Below are 19081 nucleotides of genomic sequence, written 5' to 3'. Positions count from 1 at the left end.
AATTGAAATATAGCAACATAAACTTGAATTCTGAAAGCAATTTTGGACAAGGTAAATTTGAATATCTATAATTAGAATTTAAATTTCATTTATCAATTGGTTTGAACTAACTTAAATGTTCCAGCTAGAACATGGTATTCTTTTTTTTCTTTAATTTTTTTTTAATGTTTATTTTTAAGAGAGAGAGAGAGAGAGAGAGAGAGAGAGAGAGAGAGAGAGACAGAGTGTGAGCAGGCAGATGAGGAGAGAGAAGGAGACAGAATCCAAAGCAGGCTCCAGGCTCTGAGTTGTCAGCACAGAGCCTAACACAGGGCTCAAACTCACGAATGGTGAGAGATCATGACCTGAGCCGAAGTCAGATGCTGAGCCACCCGGGCACCCCTAGAACATGGTATTCTTAAATATGCATAAGCTGTTGCATGTCTTTATAATGCTTTTTAATTTCATACAAACTTATCAGTCCCTGGAAACATTATAAAAATTAGAAAAGATTATAACAATAATATGTTATAAAAGTTAATGACTGATCCAAAGTATGATTTAAAGATGACAATCTCTTCAAGATTGCTTTTTAGTTTTAAATACTTTATTGTAAATTTGCATATTAATTCCAGTAGTACATTCAAAAGTCATCTGTGAAAGGTGGTAAGAACCCAGTAGCAGCAAGTTTTTTTATTTTTGATCCTAGATAACACAGACAGGATATGTGTAAATATTTAAACCTGGATCATGGCCAAAGACTATCAGTGTTTGTCATCTTTTGTGCAGTGGAAGCCAATTTCACTTAATAGTGCTAAATGATGATACTAATTTAAGTCAATTTGGCAAATGTAAAATTATAAAATTGTTACTGAGAATGACAAAAACTAAGTGGTTTATTCTTCTGAATATTTTTCTGAAAACTTCCTTCCACGTTAGTAACACTTTAATAAAAGAACTATCCACCAACTAGGTAACCTGGTTGGGTGGTAGTAAAAGTTGGGATTTATCAATAGGGTACTTTTCAAATCTATTGCCATCTATGTTGTCCATTTAGACTTGTTAATTTTAATCTTATACAATAAATCTCTAAAAACAGACCAATAAAACAGAAAATGACTATACAACTTCCAATGTCTCCTATGCCTTGTGCCTCTCAGACACATGATTCTAAACTAAGCATGTGGTAACACAGTCCACTAGTATGTGAGAACCTTGATGGCTGTACATCAGGGGTGGATCCATGTTTTATAGAGCTTGAAGTTTGTATAATTTGAGGAGTACTTCTTAAGAAAAAATTTAAAATTTCAAATACAAAATTAAGTACTGGAAAGGCATGTGCAAATAAGAAGTATTGAAGCTTAAGCTTCATTAATTTTGTGGTAAATTCTCCTCTGTATATGGTGCATAATAGATATTCCATTATTATTTATGGAATGATTTTTTTATTAATTGTAATTGAATTTGAACTTAGGGTGAGTGGAAGGGCATGGCAGCCCTGGCAGTGGCCTCTTGAAATGTCTTAATATGTGATTTAACAGTACATTAGCCTTAGTCTCAACCAGCTTTACTGTATATCCATTATTCATGTATGTACTGGTCTAGTCAGATGTAAGACATGAAAATGGAATATAAAGCCAAGTGGCTTTTATTTTCTTGACTCATTTAGAATATAACCATTTTCCAGAGATATATGAACACACTAAGATGTATATATCCAACATTTAAATTAAATTCCAACACTAAAACTATCCAAAAGTTAAAAAATAAGTGAAGCTAGAGGATAAATTGGAAAGTGATATAGATACTAGATATGTCTTGCATCAGACCCTAAAGAGTTTTGTATTAGACCCTAAAGATGCATCAACTATGTCAACTGAGAAGCATGGAGTTAAAGGGATATATTCTCTACTACATTTAACTAAAGACTATACTCAGACATGTGAATGGCAGGGAAGCTCACAAGTGTATCAGCAAGTAAATAGACTGTTTCTAAATAGAAAGATTAAAGAATGAAAACCTTCATGGTAGAGATACAGTAACAACTTAGGAACTGTTGAGGGTTACCCTCCTCAAATTAATGACCTCATTCTTTAAAACAATTAAAAAATAAAGAGGAAAAATCATAGAATTAAGGAAAACTGAGAGAGTGAGACAGAGAAAATGATCCAGAAATAATTTGTGGGCCACAGATCTTATAGCCAACACTTACATCACTGCTAAACATAAAGTACTGAACTTAGTAACTCACTAAGAAAACCATATTTATATGGGTATGTTTCTTTCTCTTTGGTTTATATGCCTGTGTAATAGTGCTGTAGAGCCTTGCTGTTAGAGTAAGTCTTTCATATTTTTGACGATTTGCTTTGACATAAGAATTTTAAGATCAACCTGTCAAGTTCCATTAAAACCTCTGAAGTGATTTTATTGTATTCCACTGGATTTTATAAATTATATGGGGTCAGAATTGATCTTTGTCACGTATGGTCTTTTTCAGACGTAAGTAGGTGTGTCTATATTTTAATCAGGTGCTCACTTATATTGCCCAGTAATATTTGGTAATTTCTTCTCAAATTTATTGCATATATTTTGCTTATTTTCAGTGAAGAATCACAAATTTTTCCAGAGAAGAGAAAATAGAAAACAAGCCACCTAACTTATTTTGTAAGGCTAATATAACCTTGGTAGCAGTCTGGGCTTATTAGCTGTCAGGCTCAAGTAAAGTCATTGACTTTTCTTAAGAAAAGTCAATGTAAACGTCTTAAATATTAGCAAATCAACTACAGTAGTGTATATTTTTAAGTTATTACAGATTCCTTCACTGAATAATATGGACCCATTATGAAAATATTATGCCACTCTTGAATTAAAAGAAAAAAACCCACGTAATTATTTCACTTGATGTACACTAAAGTAGCTTCCAATTTTTCATTGTTATAAGTAACGTTGTTATTGTCAATCTTTGTACATACATTGTCACATTATTTTCTTAGGAGTTTACAAAAGTGTATATATAGGTAAATTTTTTATTCTAATATATTGTTAAGATACAGAATAAATAACTTTTTCTGGAAAGATCCATATAGCAAATATTATAGGCTTGTGGACCAAGAAGCAAAATTAAGGTTATTATATAAGTACTTATATATAGCAAGGAAAAAACAAAGCATAAATCTTTACTGACTAAATTAGAAATATAATAATTAAGTAGTTTTGCTGATACAAGTCAACAAATGTCAATAATGGAATTCTTTTTTATGGGGATAACATTGTACTTAAATTAGGGTTGGAAGCTGGTGTTCCTCATTAAAAAAAATCTGCAAATGTTCATCTGTAAATACTGAGCTATGATGAGTTTGTATGTATTTCACTTTTGCAAATTTCTTTCCTCATAGATAGGTACTGCCACATGTTAATATCATTAACCCATAGGCATATGGTTTTAATTGAGTATATTCACCAATTCAAAGATATTTTTAGAATTCCATTAACTAAAAGACAGAATGCCGTTTAGCATGTCATTTTATTACAAATTAGTCACATTAACTTAAATTAGTTATAAAATTATAAAAGTTAATTTGTAATAAAATTAATTTGTAATAAACTTGTAATTTAAAATTTATTATGAAATTAATTTGTAATAAAATGACATGCTAAACAGCATTCTATATTGGGACCTCATCAAGATAAATAGCTTCTGCACAGTGAAGGAAACAATCAACAAAACTAAAAGCAACTGATTGGGAAAAGATATTTGCAAATGACATATCAGATAAAGAGTTAGTATCCAAAATCTATAAAGAATTTACCAAACTCAACACCCAAAAAAACAAATAATCCAGTGAAGAAATGAGCAAAAGACATGAACAGACACTTTTTCTGTGATATCTAGATGACTACAGACACATGAAAAGATGCTCAACATCCCTCATCATCAGGGAAATACAAATCAAAAGCACAGTGAGACACCACCTCACACCTGTCAGAATGGCTAAAATGAACAACACAGAAAACAACAGATATTGGCGAGGATGCAGAGAAACGGGAATCCTTTTGCACTATTGAGAATGCAAACTGGTGCAGCCAGTCTGGAAAACAGTATGGAGGTTCCTCAAAAAATTAAAAATAGAACTACCCTATAACCAGAAATTGCATTGCTAGATATTCATCCACAGTATACAAAAATGCTCATTCAAAGGGGCACATGTACCCCAGTGTTTATAGCAGCACTATCAACAATACCCAAATTATGGAAAGAACCCAAATGTCCACCAAATGATGAATGGACAAAGAAGATGTGTGTGTGTGTGTGTGTGTGTGTGTGTGTGTGTGTGTGTGTCTGTGTGTGTATACAATATATATATAATGTGTGTGTACATACATATATATAATATATATAATACATATATACATACATACACATACACCCACAATGGAATATTAATGGACAAACAAAAAGAATGAAATGTTGCCACTTGCAACAACATGGATGGAACTAGAGTGTATTATGCTAAGTGAAGTAAGTCAGTCGGAGAAAGACAGGCATCATGATTTCACTCGTGGAATTTAAGAAACAAAAAAGATGAACATAGGGGAAGGGAAGGAAAAATAAGATAAAAAGAGAGAGGGAGGCAAACCATAAGAGACTCTTAAATACAGAGAAGAAACTGAGGGTTGCTGGAGGGGTATTGAGTGGGAGGATAGGCTAAATGGGTGATGGGCATGAAGGAGGGCACTTGTTGGGATGGGCACTGGGTGTTATACCCAAGTGATGAATCACTTAATTCTCCTGAAATCATTATTACAATATATGTTAACTACCTTGGATTTAAGTAAAATTTAAAAATTAAAAAATAAAATAAAATGTAGAAAAATACTGAAAAAGACTGCTGTGGATTAAAATCAGAAAATATATTGCTATGGGAATGTGTGTAGAATGGAGATTTCCTTTATTTCTTCACAATTCAGGGAATGTATAACACAGCCTGACATTACTTGCAAGTCAAAAAATTGTAGTTATCATTGAAATTACTCTATCACAGTATAAGTTTCACACCGAAGTTCTATTTTACCTCGTAGTTTTAGGTTGAAATATTTTTAAGTCTGCAGCATACACTAATTCCAAAGCCATTTAGAGTTAAATAAGAGTAGTTGAGCACAGTTCTTCCAACCATTTAAAAATGTAAATACCATTTTTAATTCAAGGACTATACAAAAGGCAAGCTATATTTGGCCTCTAGGCCATACTTTATGGATGCCTGCTCTATAAAGTCTTATATTCCCAGTAAATAAGTGCCTGGTTCCCCCAAACTTTGCAACCAGTAAATATTCCTTTTCATAATTTAATTCCAATGTAGTTAACATATAGTATTAGTTTCAGGTGTACAATATAGTGATTCATTAATTGTATATATTACAGGTGCACATCATGACAAGTGTACTCTTAATCCCCTTCACATCTTTCACCCATCCCCCCCCCCAGACCACCCCTCTGGTAACCATCAGTTTGTTTTCTATAGTTAAGTGTCTGTTTCTTGGTTTGTCTCTTTTTTTCTTTGCTCATTTGTTTTGTTTCTTAAATTCCAAATGTAAGTGAAATCATAGGATATTTCTTTCTCTGTCTTATTTCACTTACCATTACACTCTATAGTTCCATTCATGTCATTGCAAATGACAAGATTTCATTGTTTTTTGCCATTGAATAATATTCTGTTATATGTACCACATCTTTATCTGTTTATCAGTTGATAGACACTTGGGCTCCTTCCATATCTTAGCTATTGTAAATAATGCTGCAATAAACATAGAGGTGTATGTATCCCTTTGAATTAGTGTTTTTTGCATTCTTTGGGTAAATACCCAGTAGTGTGTCTGTGAGGTCATAGGGTAGGTATATTTTTACCTTTTTGAGGAAACTCCATACTGTTTTCCACAGTGGTTCCACTAGTTTGCATTCCCACCAACAGTGCAAGAGGGTTCCTTTTTCTCCACATCTTCACCAAAACATGTTGTTTCTTATGTTGTTGATTTTAGCCATTCTGACAGGTGTGAGGTCATTGTGGTTTTGATATGCATTTCCCTGATGATGATTGGTGTTGAGCATCTTTTCCTGTGTCTGTTGGCCATCTGGACGTCTTTTTTGGAGAAATGTCTGTTTATATGTTCTGCCCAATTTTAAAGTGGATTATTTGTGTTTTCTGGTGTTGAGTTGCAAAAGTTCTTTATATATTTTGGACACTAACCTGTATCAGATATGTTATTTGTAAATATCTTCTCCCATTCAGTAGGTTGTCTTTTAGTTTTGTTGATTGTTTCCTTTTCTGTGCAAAAGCTTTTTATTTTGATGTAGTCCCAATGGTTCATTTTTGCCTTTCTCTTGCCTCAGGAGACATACCTAGAAAAATGTTGTTATTGCCCATGTCTGAGAAATCACTGCCTGTGCTCTCTTCTAGGATTGTGTGTGTGTGTGTGTGTGTGTGTGTGTGTGTGTGTGTGTGTGTTTTGAGGTCTCACATTTCAGGTTTTTAATACCTTTAACATTATTTTAGTGTATCCAGTTTCATTCTATTGCATGTAGCAGTCCAGTTTTCCGAGCACCACTTATTGAAGAGACTGTCTTTTTCTAATTGCATGTTCTTGCTTCCTTTGTTGAAGACCATATAAACTTGGGTTTATTTCTGGGCTCTCTATTCCATGCACCTATGTGTCTGTTTTTGTGCCGGTACCATATTGTTTTGATTCCTACAACTTTGTAATATATCTTCAAGTCTGGGATTGTAAAATACCTCCAGTTTTGTTCTTTGACAGTTTTGCTTTGACAATTCAGGGTTATCTTTTGTGGTTCCATACCAATTTTAGGATTATTTGTTTAGTTCTGTGAAAGATGATGTTGGTATTTTTATCAGGATTGTAAAAAATCTGTAGACCGATTTGAGTAGTATAGATATTTTAACAATATTGGTTCTTCCACTCCATGAGCATAAAATCTTTCCATTTGTTTGTGCCGTCTTCAATTTCTTTCATCAGTGTTTTGTACTTTTAAGAGTACGCGTCTTTCACTTGCTTGGTTAAGTTTACCTTTAGGTATTCTTTTTGCTGCAATTGTAAATAAGATTTTTTTCTTAATTTCTTCTTCAGCTACTACATTATTAGTGTATAAAAATGTATTAGATCTTGCTTTATCAAATGAATTATCAAAATGTGTATTGATTTTGTGTCCTGTGACCTTAGTGAATTCATTTATCATTTCTAGTACTTTTTTTTGGTAGAGTCTTTAAGGTTTTCTATGTATAGTATCATGTTATCTGCAAATAGTGTCAGTTTTACTTCTTCCTTACCAATTTGGATGCCTTTTATTCCTTTTTCTTCTCTGATTGCTGCAGCAAGGACTTCCAGTTGCTATTAAATAAAAGTGGTGAGGGTCGACTTGTTCCTGATTTTAGGGGGAAAGCTCTTAGTTTTTCCACCATTGAATATGATGCTAGCTGTGGGTTTTTCCATATATGACCTTTATTATGTTCCCCCAAACCTACTTTGTTGAGGAGTTTTATCATGAATGGATATTAATGCTTTGTCAAATGCTTTTTCTGCATCCATTGATTATGTAGTTTGTATCCTCTCTTGTTGATGTGATGTATCACACTGATTAATTTGCAAATATTGAACCACAATTGCAGTCCAGGAATAAATCTCATTTGATTAAAGTGAATGATTTTTTAATGTATTGTTGGATTCAGTTTGGTGATATTTTGTTGAGGATTTTTGCATCTGTGTATCAGAGATACTGGCCTATAGTTCTCTTTTTTTTTTTTTTTTTTTGTAGTGTCTTTTTCTGGTTTTGGTATCAGGGTAATGGCAGTCTCATAAATGAATTTGGAAGCTTTCCTTCCTCTTCTCTTTTTGGAATAGTTTGAGAATATGTATTCACTTTTCTTTAAATATTTGGTAGAATTCACCTGCTAGGTGTCTGGTCCTGGACTTCTTTTTGCTGGATGTCCTCTGATTACTGATTCTATTTCATTACTGGTAACTAGTATTTTCAAATTTTCTGTTTCTTCCTGATTCAATTCAATTTCTAGGAATCTATCCATTTCTTCTAGATTGTCCAACTTGTTGGCATATAATTTTTCATAATCTCTTATAATTCTGTTTCTTTGGTATTCATTATTATTTCTCTTCTTTCATTTATGATTTTATTTATTTGAGTTCTCTCTCTCTCTCTCTGATGAGTCTGGCCAAAGGGTTATCAATTTTTCAAAAATCTTTTCAGAGAACCAGCTCCTGGTTTCATTGATCCTTTTTTTTTTTTTTTTTTTTTTTTTTAGTTTCTATTTCATTGATTTCTGCTCTCATCTTTATTATTTCCTTCCTTCTGCTGGTTTGCAGTTTTGTTTGTTCTTTTTATGGCTCTGTTAGGTGTAAGTTTAGGTTGTTTATTTGAGATTTTTCTTGCTTCTTGATTAAGCCTGTATTGCTATAAACTTCCCTTTTAGAACAGCTTTTGCTTCATCCCAAAGATTTTGGAACATTGTATTTTCATTTCATTTGTCTCCCTGTGATTTTTGATCTCCTCTTTGATATTTTTGTTGACCCATTCATTGTTCAATAGCATTAAATAATCCAATAAATAGCATGTTATTTAACCTCCATATATTTGTGTTATTTCAGATGTTTTTCTTGTGTTTGATTTCTAGTTTCATAGCATTGTGGTCAGAAAAGATGCATCGTATGACTGATCTTTTTGAGATTGTTTAGACTTGTTTTGTGGCCTAACATACTCCATTCTGAACATTGTTCCATCTGCGCTTGAAATGAGTGTGTATTCTTGTATTATAGGATGGAATGTTCTGGGTAGATCTCTTAGATCTCTCTGGTCCAATGTGTCATTGAAAGCCACTGTTTCCTTGTTGATTTTTTGTGTGGATGATCTATCCATTGATGTAAGTGGGTTGTTAAAGTCCTCTATTATTATTGTATTACTATTGATCACTTTCCTTGTTTGTTATTAGCTGCTTTATGTATTTGGGGCTGCGATGTTGGGTGTATAAATATTTGCAATTATTTTATCTTCTTTTTGGATTATTCCTTTTATGATTATATAGTCCTTTTTCCTTTATTACAGTCTTTGGTCTAAAGCCCACTTTGCCTTGTGTAAATATTGCTACCCCAGCTTTCTTTTCACATCCTTTTGCATAAGTGCTTTTCTATCCTTGCACTTCTGATCTGCATGTGTCTTTAGGTCTGAAATGAGTCCCTTCTGTGTAGCATATAATGGGCCTTGACTTTTTTATCCATTCCATCAACTCATGTCTTTTGATTGAAGCATTTAGTCCATTTACATTCAAAGTAATTATTGATAAGTATGCATTTTGTTACTTGTCTTATGGTTGTTTTTGTAGTTCTCTGTTCCTTTGTTCTCTTGCTCTCTTCCGTCACAGTTTGCTGGGTTTCTTAGTGATATGCTTGGACTCCTGTCTATTTATTTTGTGCATATTTATTACCAGTGTTTGATTTGTGGTTACCATTAGGTTTATATATAACATCTTCTGTATACAGCAGTCTATCTTCAGTTGAAAGTCCCTTAAGTTTGAACCCATTCTAAAAGCACTAAATTTTTTATCTTTTTCCAGCCCCATTTTATGAATATCATTTCCTACTTTACACCTTTTTATTCTGTGAGGCTCTTGACCAATTTTTATAGATACATTTAATTTTACTGCTTTTTTGCTTCCTACTTTTCTTACTCTTGCTTATGGTCTTTCCATTCAGAGTCCCTTTAACATTTATCATAGGACTGGTTTAGTAGTGACGAAATCCTTTAATTTTGTTTGGGAAATTCTCTCCTATTCTTTTTTAAATTTTTTAATGTTTATTTATTTTTGAGAGAGAGAGAGATAGCGTGAGCAGAGGAGTGGCAGACACAGAGGGAGACACAGAATCTGAAGCAGGCTCCAGGCTCTGAGCTATCAGCACAGAGCCCAGCGCGGAACTCGAATTCACAAACTGTGAGATCATGACCTCAGCCAAAGTCAGACACTTAACCGACTGAACCACTCAGGCACCCCAAATTCTCTCCTTCTGAGTGATTATTATGTTGGATAGAGTATTCTTGGCTGCAGGTTTTTTTCTTAGAACTCTGAATATATCATCCCTTCTGACCTACAAAGTTTCTGCTGAAGAATTCAGTCATATAGAATTTCCCTCATATGTAACTGTTTTCTTTTGCTGCTTTTAAAATTTCTTTTTTGCTGCTTTTTGCCATTTTAATTACTATGTGTCTTGGTGTGGACCTCTTTGGGTTAATTTTGTTGAGGGATCTCTGTGCCTCCTGCATCTGGATTTCTGTTTCCTTTCCCAGATTTGTGGAGTTTCTTGCTATTATTTATTCAAATAAATTTTCTGCCTCCTTTTCTTTCTCCTCAGGGATCACTATAATGCAAATGTTATTATGTTTGATGGTGTTCCTGACAGGTTCCCTTAGTCTGTTTTCTTTCTTTTTTAAATTTTATTTATTTATTTTGAGAAGCAGACAGAGACAGAGACAGAGAACGTGTATGTGAGTGGAGGAGGGCAGAGAAGGAGGGAGAGAGAGAGAATCCCAAGCTGTCAGCCTGGAGTCTGGTAGCACCTGGCTAGATTTGTGGCACAGCTTTGGATGGGCTCCTGCCAAGGGCATACTGGAGAAGGAAATTCTGCAGTAGAGTATGGGGGCAGGGCACATGGTGCCAGCATGGTCCTTGCCATCTGCTGAGGGAAAGGACCTGCAGCCACCTGGGAAAACTTGCCAAGACTGGCAGGGTTGGGGGTGAGGGGTTCAAATCTGCAGAAGTGCACTGGGGCAGGGTGCACTGTTAGTAAGCTAGGTGGAATGTGTTGGTGCTGTGCTGGCTTCTGAAGGGTGTCCATGTATTTAGGCTCGGGAGCAGGGGAGAGAAATGGTGCCCAGCAGCTCTTTTGTTTTGGAGAAGTTTCCCAAAGATCCCTGCCCCTCCAGCACATGCTCTGAGATTAGTAAATGAATCTATTTCCCTGTATACCTCAGGCATTTTTCAAACTGCTGCTTCTATGCTGTTATCTCAGTGGGTCTGTTTGTAGAGCAGGAACTCAGTTCCCTGTTGTCCTCCCTGCTCTCCCAGAACTAAGCCCACAGATTTTTTAAAGTTCTAGGTGTTAAGGCCCACTGACTTTCAAGTTAGGCCCCTTTAGTTTTCAAAAGCAAATGTTACGGAGATTTGTCTTCTCAGCATGAGTCCCCTGTGCCTGGGGTGCCTGGTGTGGAGATCTGCTCCACTCCCCTCTCAATGCCTGCAGCATTCCTCCCTCCTATGGATAGTCCCTTGGGTTCCTTTGGCTCCTGACAACATCTCCACCTTGCCTGCCCTCTTTGATGTGGCTTCTTCTCTGCATTTACCTGTGGAGAGTCTGTTCTGTTAGTCTTTGCGTCTGACATTTTCTGGGCTATTGACACTGATGTGGGTGTTACCCAGTTGTATCCATGGGCGAGGTGAGTTTATGATTTTCCTACTCTGCCATCACCTCCAGAAGATGGTTCTGGTTACTCTGCAACCAGTAAATATTCTTAACTTTTAAAAATGTAAACAATTGAAATTATACCTTTTCTACTTACATTTATTTGGATATTAATAAAGTGAAGCATCTTTTCATGATTATAGGCCATTTATGTTTCTTCATTATTAACTGTTCATATTCTTTTTACACTTTTATTGCAATAAAATTTCCATTCCAGCCGTCTTTTTGCACATCAAAAATAGTTCAAAATCCTTTTTAGTGGCTATATCTACTTTAGTATTATTTTATACTGCTTTCTTCCACACATCCAAGACTCCTTCCATATTCAAAGACATTTCATTGCCTAACAGAACTGTGTTTTTGAAGTTTCTCTACATATATGCACCAGATATTAACTGGTACATTTTCTCTATTTTCCCTCCTAGCATAACTCTTATTTGTCCTTCAAGACTCAGATCAAGGATCAGTGCATCCTCTTGACTCCACAGCAAATATCTGTGGAAATACCTGTTATAAAACCTATCACATGTTATATAACTAACTGTTGTTCACAATGGTCTGTCTCCCTACTGGGCTCACAGCTTCCAGAGACATGAAATTGTAATTGATCTCTGTATTCTAGAATAGTGCCTGACACTTAGTAGGCACTGATTATCTGCTAACTGCCTGAGTTCAAGATAATTATTATATTAGTAATGTTAACAAAGTTGTATGTGTCAGACACATAAATGTCAGAAATTTTTGTAGTAGTATTTCTTATAAAATGTTTAGCATTTTATATGATGTACAACAGAATTTTGTAGAAGCCATCTCCAATATTAAAATCTCACCAAAGAACATAGCAATAAAAGTTTTCATTTCCTGATAAAAATGAGTATGTCAAACATTTGGTTTAAAAACTTACCTTTTTCCCTGGAGACTTAAAACAATTTATTTAAATAACTGCTATTAGGTATAGTTATAATCTACAATTCAAGAAAATTTGCTTATACTGGGAAAGAAAACTGAGAGAATTAAAACGCAAAAAAATATTTATCAGCCATGTCTGTTTTGTAATCTGAACAGTAAGCTCTTTTGTTCAAAGTCTTCTTTGTAAGTTGACCAAGATTCATTTGGATTAATCCTTTATTTTGCTTTATTTCCAAAGGACATCCATTACTTTGCACTAGATAAGGGTGAATTGGCACTGGCTGAAGTGGCAAGAAAAAGAGCTAGTGACATTGATGCAGAATCAATAACCTCTGGAGTTGGTAAGAATTAATGCTGTTTTTTTTTAAGTGCTTTTTGTTTCAATCAATACTTGTTCAGTATCATTTATATTTATGTTTGTAGGTTACGGTTGGTTAATTTGAGTTACTTTCTTTGTAAAGAAAGAAACTTTAAAAAAGAATTAAGCCTGGGTAAATAGTACAATATAGATATATAAGTTGGAACTGTGTTGACATAAAAATTAATAATCACTGATTAATCATCACTTGGCAAAAAGTAAGAAGTACACTGTTCTTCTCATAAGATTTTTGAGGAAGAGTTTATTACCATCAGTGCTGTAATTAATATTAGCCAATACAGAAAGTTCTATAATCCTTTATTTGTACACATAAACATGTCAGATATATTTTGAGATATCAAAAGAATTGTCCTATACAAAGTATTTCACATGGGATTTTAGGTTTAATGGATGACTTGCTTTAATTTAGAAGCCACTAAAGTCATTTTACAGTATAGTCTTCCAAAGAAGACAAATCAGAAGCCTAAACTTAATCTAAAGGTCCATTCAAAACTTTTAATACAGAAAAATGATAGTTTTTAAAATTATTCTAATACCAACATAAGCTTCCTTTCCGACACTCAGTAATGTGTCTCAATGTGGAAGTATTGACCTGTGGACATCCCAATTCCTATTCTTCCTGGTATTTACTATTCCTAGATTAGGCAAAGGACCCTGAGAATTGTAACATAGTTCATTTCTTTGTGGAATTCCTATGAAACAAGTAAGTTTTAATATATCTCCACTTTGTAAATTGCTTCAAATTATTACAACAAGACTCTCCATTGATTGATCATCTTTGTTTTTATAATGCTGTTTGCAGCTAAAAGGAGTAATTCTATTGCTTCTAACAGTGGAGGCCACTTTTGCATTTTAGAGATATTTAAAGTTACTAAGCCTGAAAAGGAATGTGAAAAAATTATCCAAAATTTCAGAAAAAAAAAAAAGAAACTCCACTAGTCACCAAAATGCTTCCTATGCTCTCTGTATTCTTTGATTAGACTGCTGTGGCCAGCTGAAACTTCTTAGCCAAAGAGCACGGTTGATGTTGTTCCCTTTTTGAGCCCTGCCTCATTTCTAGCAAATATCTCTTCATTGAAACCCTGTTCCTCCCCACTTCTCAGCCTTTTTTTCAGGCCTCACCTTTTGACCTCTATTACTCTCCCTTGACAAAGATACCATTCAGTAACAATAGTTAACTATCAAGAGGTGAACTTCTCAGATTGTTCTGCCTCACTTTTATTCTAGAAAACTGGGGTGACTCCCACTCACAATTCCAAAAGGAATTAGGAAAGCATCTCTAATTTCTTTATTGTAGTTTTTGTCTAATTTTTCCATACAGCCCACATCATGCTGGGGAAAGCTAATTTTCTCTCAGATTCCTTCAATTTAATTCAACTATGCTCCCTCAAACTTTTCTGAAAGCAGAAAATAATTAAGTTTTTGGCTTGCAAAAGTGTTCTTTGATGCAAGCAAGGGGCTAAATTATGTAAAATATCAAGAATATTTAAGTATAAGTAGTTCAGTCTACATGGAAGAGTCTGTAAAAAATTATCACATGTAGTAGCTGTCAACATAAGTAAAAGAGTTGCCAAAGGAGAAGTTGAATAATAATCTCAACAATTTGAAAATTTTTTATTTAAATTTTTTATTCCAGTATAACATGCATACAGAAAAGCACACAAATCATAAATATAGGACTCAATGAATTTTCACAAGGTAAACATCCTGGGGTACCTGGGTGGCTCAGGTCATGATCTTGCAGTTCCTGGGTTTGAGCTCCGTGTCAGGCTCTGTGCTGACAGCTCAGAGCCTAGAGCCTGCTTTGAATTCTGTGTCTCGCCCTCTCTCTATGCCGCCACCACTCATACTCTGTCTCTTTCTCTCTCAAAAATAAATAAACATTAAAAAAAAAACAACAACAAAGTAAACACATCCTTGTGACCATTATCCAGACCAAGTAACATACATTACCAAGACCACACAAGCTGTCTCCTATCCATTTTTAGATACTACAGTCCAGCCCAACTATCTTTACTATGACACTATATATTAGCTTTACCTTTCTTTCAAATTTTAAATAAGTGGAATATATATTATTTTTTTGTATTTGGGTTCTTTTATTCAACTTTGTGAGGATCTTTTATATTGTATATAATTTTAATTCTTTCATTCTTATTGCTATATAATAGTATTCCAATATATGAACATATACAAGTTTATTCATTCTATGCCAGGTATTTGAGTTCTTTCAAGTTTGGGGTTTATTGTGAATAGTGTTGCTGTGAACATACTTGTGTTTGTCTTTTAACAGATATATCCACAGGGTATGTGCTTTAAAGTGGATTTGTTGGAACACAGGCTACATTCATATGCTCAGCTTTAGTAGTATAGGTGAGGAAAATGTAAGCCTCTGTCCTTCAAGGTTTTTCCAGTTGGATTGAAAATCACATTTTCATAAGACTGATTAATAGAAACTCAAACAAATTTAAATAGTATATATACTTCCTGTATACATGGAAGAGACCCAGGAAAACTGAGTAACTCACCAAAATAGCTGAAGCCATCACCTTAAATACCATCTCCATCTAAAAACAAAAGATGATGTTGTGTGTACAGGGTCAGTACATAACGGGAGGTTACCAGAAAAAGCATGGTAAAAAAAAAAAAAAAAGGCTGAAGTTGTCATGCAGATTTAATAAGTTCATGCCTTCTCCACTGATAAATGTCTAGACATTTAAGAGTCCTCCCCTTCTTCCTGATACTGAGGGAGATACCCTTTATACATGTAAATGTCTCCTAAGGAAGGGAAACTTGGGTTTCAGAGATTTTCTTGTGTCTACAGTTTCTTTAAAAATAACTAGGTTAGGGGCGCCTGGGTGGCTCAGTCAGTTGAGCATCCGACTTCGGCTTAGGTCATGATCTCGCAGCTTGTGAGTTTGAGCCCCACGTCAGGCTCTGTGCTGACAGCTCAGAGCCTGGAGCCTGCTTCTGATTCTGTGTCTCCCTGTCTCTCTGCCCCTCCCCCACTCACACTCTGTCTCTCTCTCCTTCAAAAATGAATAAACATTAAAAAAAATAAAAAAAATAACTAGGTTAGAATAATCAATATGTGAAAGATGCATATCTTTTTTTCAAAAAATATATATATGTATGTGTGTGTGTGTGTGTGTATACATATATAAAGTTTTTATTTAAATTCCAGTTAACATACAGTGTAATATTAGTTTTAGGTGTACAATATAGTTATTCAGCACTTCCATACATCACCCAGTGCTCATCACAGCAAGGGCACTCTTTAATCCCCATCACCTGTTTAACCCATCCTTCCACCCATCTCTCTGGTAACCATCAGTTCTCTATATTTAAGAGCTGGTTTCTTGGTTTGCCTCTCTCTTTTTTTTCCCTTTTGCTTGTTTGTTTTATTAAATTCTACATATGAGTGAAATCATATGCTATTTGTCTTTTTCTGACTGATTTATTTTGCTTAGCATAATACTCTAGCTCTATCCATGTCTTTGCAAATGGCAAGTTTTCATTCTTTTTTGTGGCTGAGTAATATTCCGTTTTATATGTATATAACACCATACAACACTATTACAGTACCACTGACTATATTCTCTATATTGTACCTTTCATCCCATGACTTATTCAATCTGTAACTGGAAGCCTGTACCTCCCACTGCCCCTTTAGTCCTCCCCCATCATACCCCCTCTGGCAACCCTAAGTTTCTTTTCAATAATTATGGGCCTGTTTCTGCTTTTTGTTTGTTTTTTAGGTTGCATATATGAGTGAAATCATTATCTTCCTATGTCTGGCTTATTTTACTAAGCATAGTATCCTCTAGGTCCATCCATGCTGTCTCAAATGGCAAGATCTCACTCTTTTTTATGGCTAATATTCCATTGTGTGTGTGTATGCCACATTATCTTTGTCCATTCATCTACAAATGCGCACTGTGTTATTTCCCTATCTTGACTACTGTAAATAATGCTGCAGTACACGGGTACATATATTTTTTCAGATTAGTGTTTTCATTTTCTTTGGGTAAATACCAAGTCGTGGAATTACTGGATTGTATGGTATTTTTAATTTTTTGAGAAACATCCATAGTTTTCCACAGTGGCTACAACAATTTACAATCTCACCAAGAGTGCATGAAGGTTCCTTTATCTCTACATCATTGCCAACATGTATTTCGTGTTATTTTGATTCAAGCCATTCTGACAGGTATTTGGTGATATCTCATTGTGGTTTTGATTGCATATTCCTCCTGACTAGTAATGTTCAGGTCCATTTTATGTACCTGTTGGCCATCTGTTTGTCTTCTTTAGAAAAATGTCTATTCATGTAGGTGCTCTTCCCACTTTTTAATTGGATTGATTCATGGGGTGTTTTTGGTGGTGGGTTGTATACATTCTTAATATATTTTGACTATTAATTCCTTATTAGATGGATCATTGCAAATATCTAATCTCATTCAGTAGGTTGCTTTTTGTTTTGTGGATGATTTCCTTTGCTGTGCAGTAGCTTTTTATTTTGGTGTAGTCCGAACAGTCTGTTTTTGCTTTTGTTTCCCTTGCCTGAGGAGACAGGTCAAGAAAGATATTGCTAAGGCTGACAGTCAAAGAAATGACTACCAATGTTTTCTTCTAAGAGTTTTATGGTTTTAGGTTTAACATTTAGGTTTTTAATTCAGTTTAAGCTTATTTTTTTTGGTATGGTGTAAGGAGTCCAGTTTCATTCTGTTGCATATAGCTGTCCTGTTTTCCTAGCACTGTTTGTTGAAGAGACTGTCTTTTCTTCATTGTATATTGTTGCCTCTTTTGTTGGAGATTAATTGACCATATATGTGTGAGTTTATTTCTAAACTGTCTATTCTGTGTCATGGATTGTATATCTCTTTTTGTGTCAGTACTATACTGTTTTGATTCTTACAGCTTTGTAGTAGATCTTGAAATCTGGGATTGTGATACTTCTAGCTTTGTTCTTTCTCAAGATTGCTTTGCTACTTGGGACCTTTTGTGGCTCCATACCAATTGTGGATTATTTGTTCTAGTTCTGTGCAAAAAAAGCTGTTGATATTGATAGGGATTGCATTGAATCTGTAGATTGCTTTGGGTATAAGGGACATTGAACACTATTGGTTCTTCCAATCCATGAGCATGGAGTATCTCCATTTTTTGTGTCACCTTCAATTTCATTCAATGTTTTATAGTTTTCAGAGTACAGATCTTTTATCTCCTTGCTTAAGTTTCTTTACAGGTACAGTATTTTTTTTAGCGTCATTTTTTTAAAGTATCACTTTCTGCTACTTATTAGTATATAGAAATGGATCTGATTTCTGTGTATGAACTTTATGTCCTGCAACTTTACTGAATTCATTTATCATTTCTAGTAGTTTTTTTGGTGGAGTCTTTAGAGTTTTGTAATATCATCTGTAAATGGTGACATTTTACCTTCTTCCTTACCAATTTGGATACCTTTTATTTCTTTTTCTTGTCTGACTACTGTGTCTATGACCAGTACTGTGTTCAATAAAGTGGAGAGAGTGGACATCCTAGTCTCATTTGTGATCTTAGAGGAAAAGTTTTTCCTTTCACCATTATGTTGTTAGCTGTGGGTTTTCATATATGGTGTTTATTATGTTGTGGTATATTCCCTGTAAGCCCACAGTGTTGAGAGTTTTTATAAGAAACATATTGACTTTTGTCAAATTCTTTTTTTTACATCTGTTGAGATGATCATGATTTTTATCCTTCATTTTAGATTTTCTGATGCTTCCTTATTGAGCTCGGAAGACTGTATGTTTCTAGGGATTTATCCATTTCTTCTAGGTTGTCCAATTTGTTGGCATATAATTTTTCATTGTAGTCTCCTAATAATCTTTTGTATTTCTGTAGTATCTTGTTACATCTCATCTTTCATTTCTCTATTTATTTATTTGGATCCTCTCTTTTACTTTTCCTGATGAGTGTGGCTAAAAGTTTATCAATTTTGTTGCTCTTTTCAAAGAACCAGCTCTGGGTTTCATTGATCTTTTCTATTGTTTTCTTTTTTTTTTTTTTAAGTCTCTACTTCATATATTTCTGATCTGATCTCTATTATTTCCTTCCTTCTACTCATTTTAGGTTTTGTTCTTCTTTTTCTAGTTCCTTCTAGTTGTACGTTACCCTGAGATTTTTCTCATTTCTTGATGTCTCTCAGTATCAGTATAAATTTCCCTCTTAAAACTGTTTTCATTGCATCTCAGTGGTTTTGAGCCATTGTGTTTTCATTTTCACATTTATTTCCATGTATTTATT

The 19081-nt window shown here is 34.3% G+C and overlaps 1 protein-coding gene across 5 annotated transcripts in view; it reads left to right on the top strand.

Annotated features, from left to right (window-relative positions):
* The window catches only part of WDPCP (WD repeat containing planar cell polarity effector), a 381708-nt gene that overhangs the window by 233216 nt on the left and 129411 nt on the right, over positions 1–19081 (top strand). For all 5 annotated transcript variants that reach the window (XM_045054268.1, XM_045054270.1, XM_045054269.1 and 2 more), the window contains one exon: positions 12656–12758. In XM_045054268.1, coding sequence (XP_044910203.1) covers positions 12656–12758 — 103 coding nt within the window. The remainder of the gene's footprint in view (positions 1–12655; positions 12759–19081) is intronic.

The sequence above is a fragment of the Felis catus genome, chromosome A3 (assembly GCF_018350175.1).
Source record: "Felis catus isolate Fca126 chromosome A3, F.catus_Fca126_mat1.0, whole genome shotgun sequence".
Lineage (NCBI taxonomy): Eukaryota > Metazoa > Chordata > Mammalia > Carnivora > Felidae > Felis > Felis catus.
Note: the sequence above shows the minus strand (reverse complement) of the source record. Positions and strands in the feature narration are given on the sequence as shown.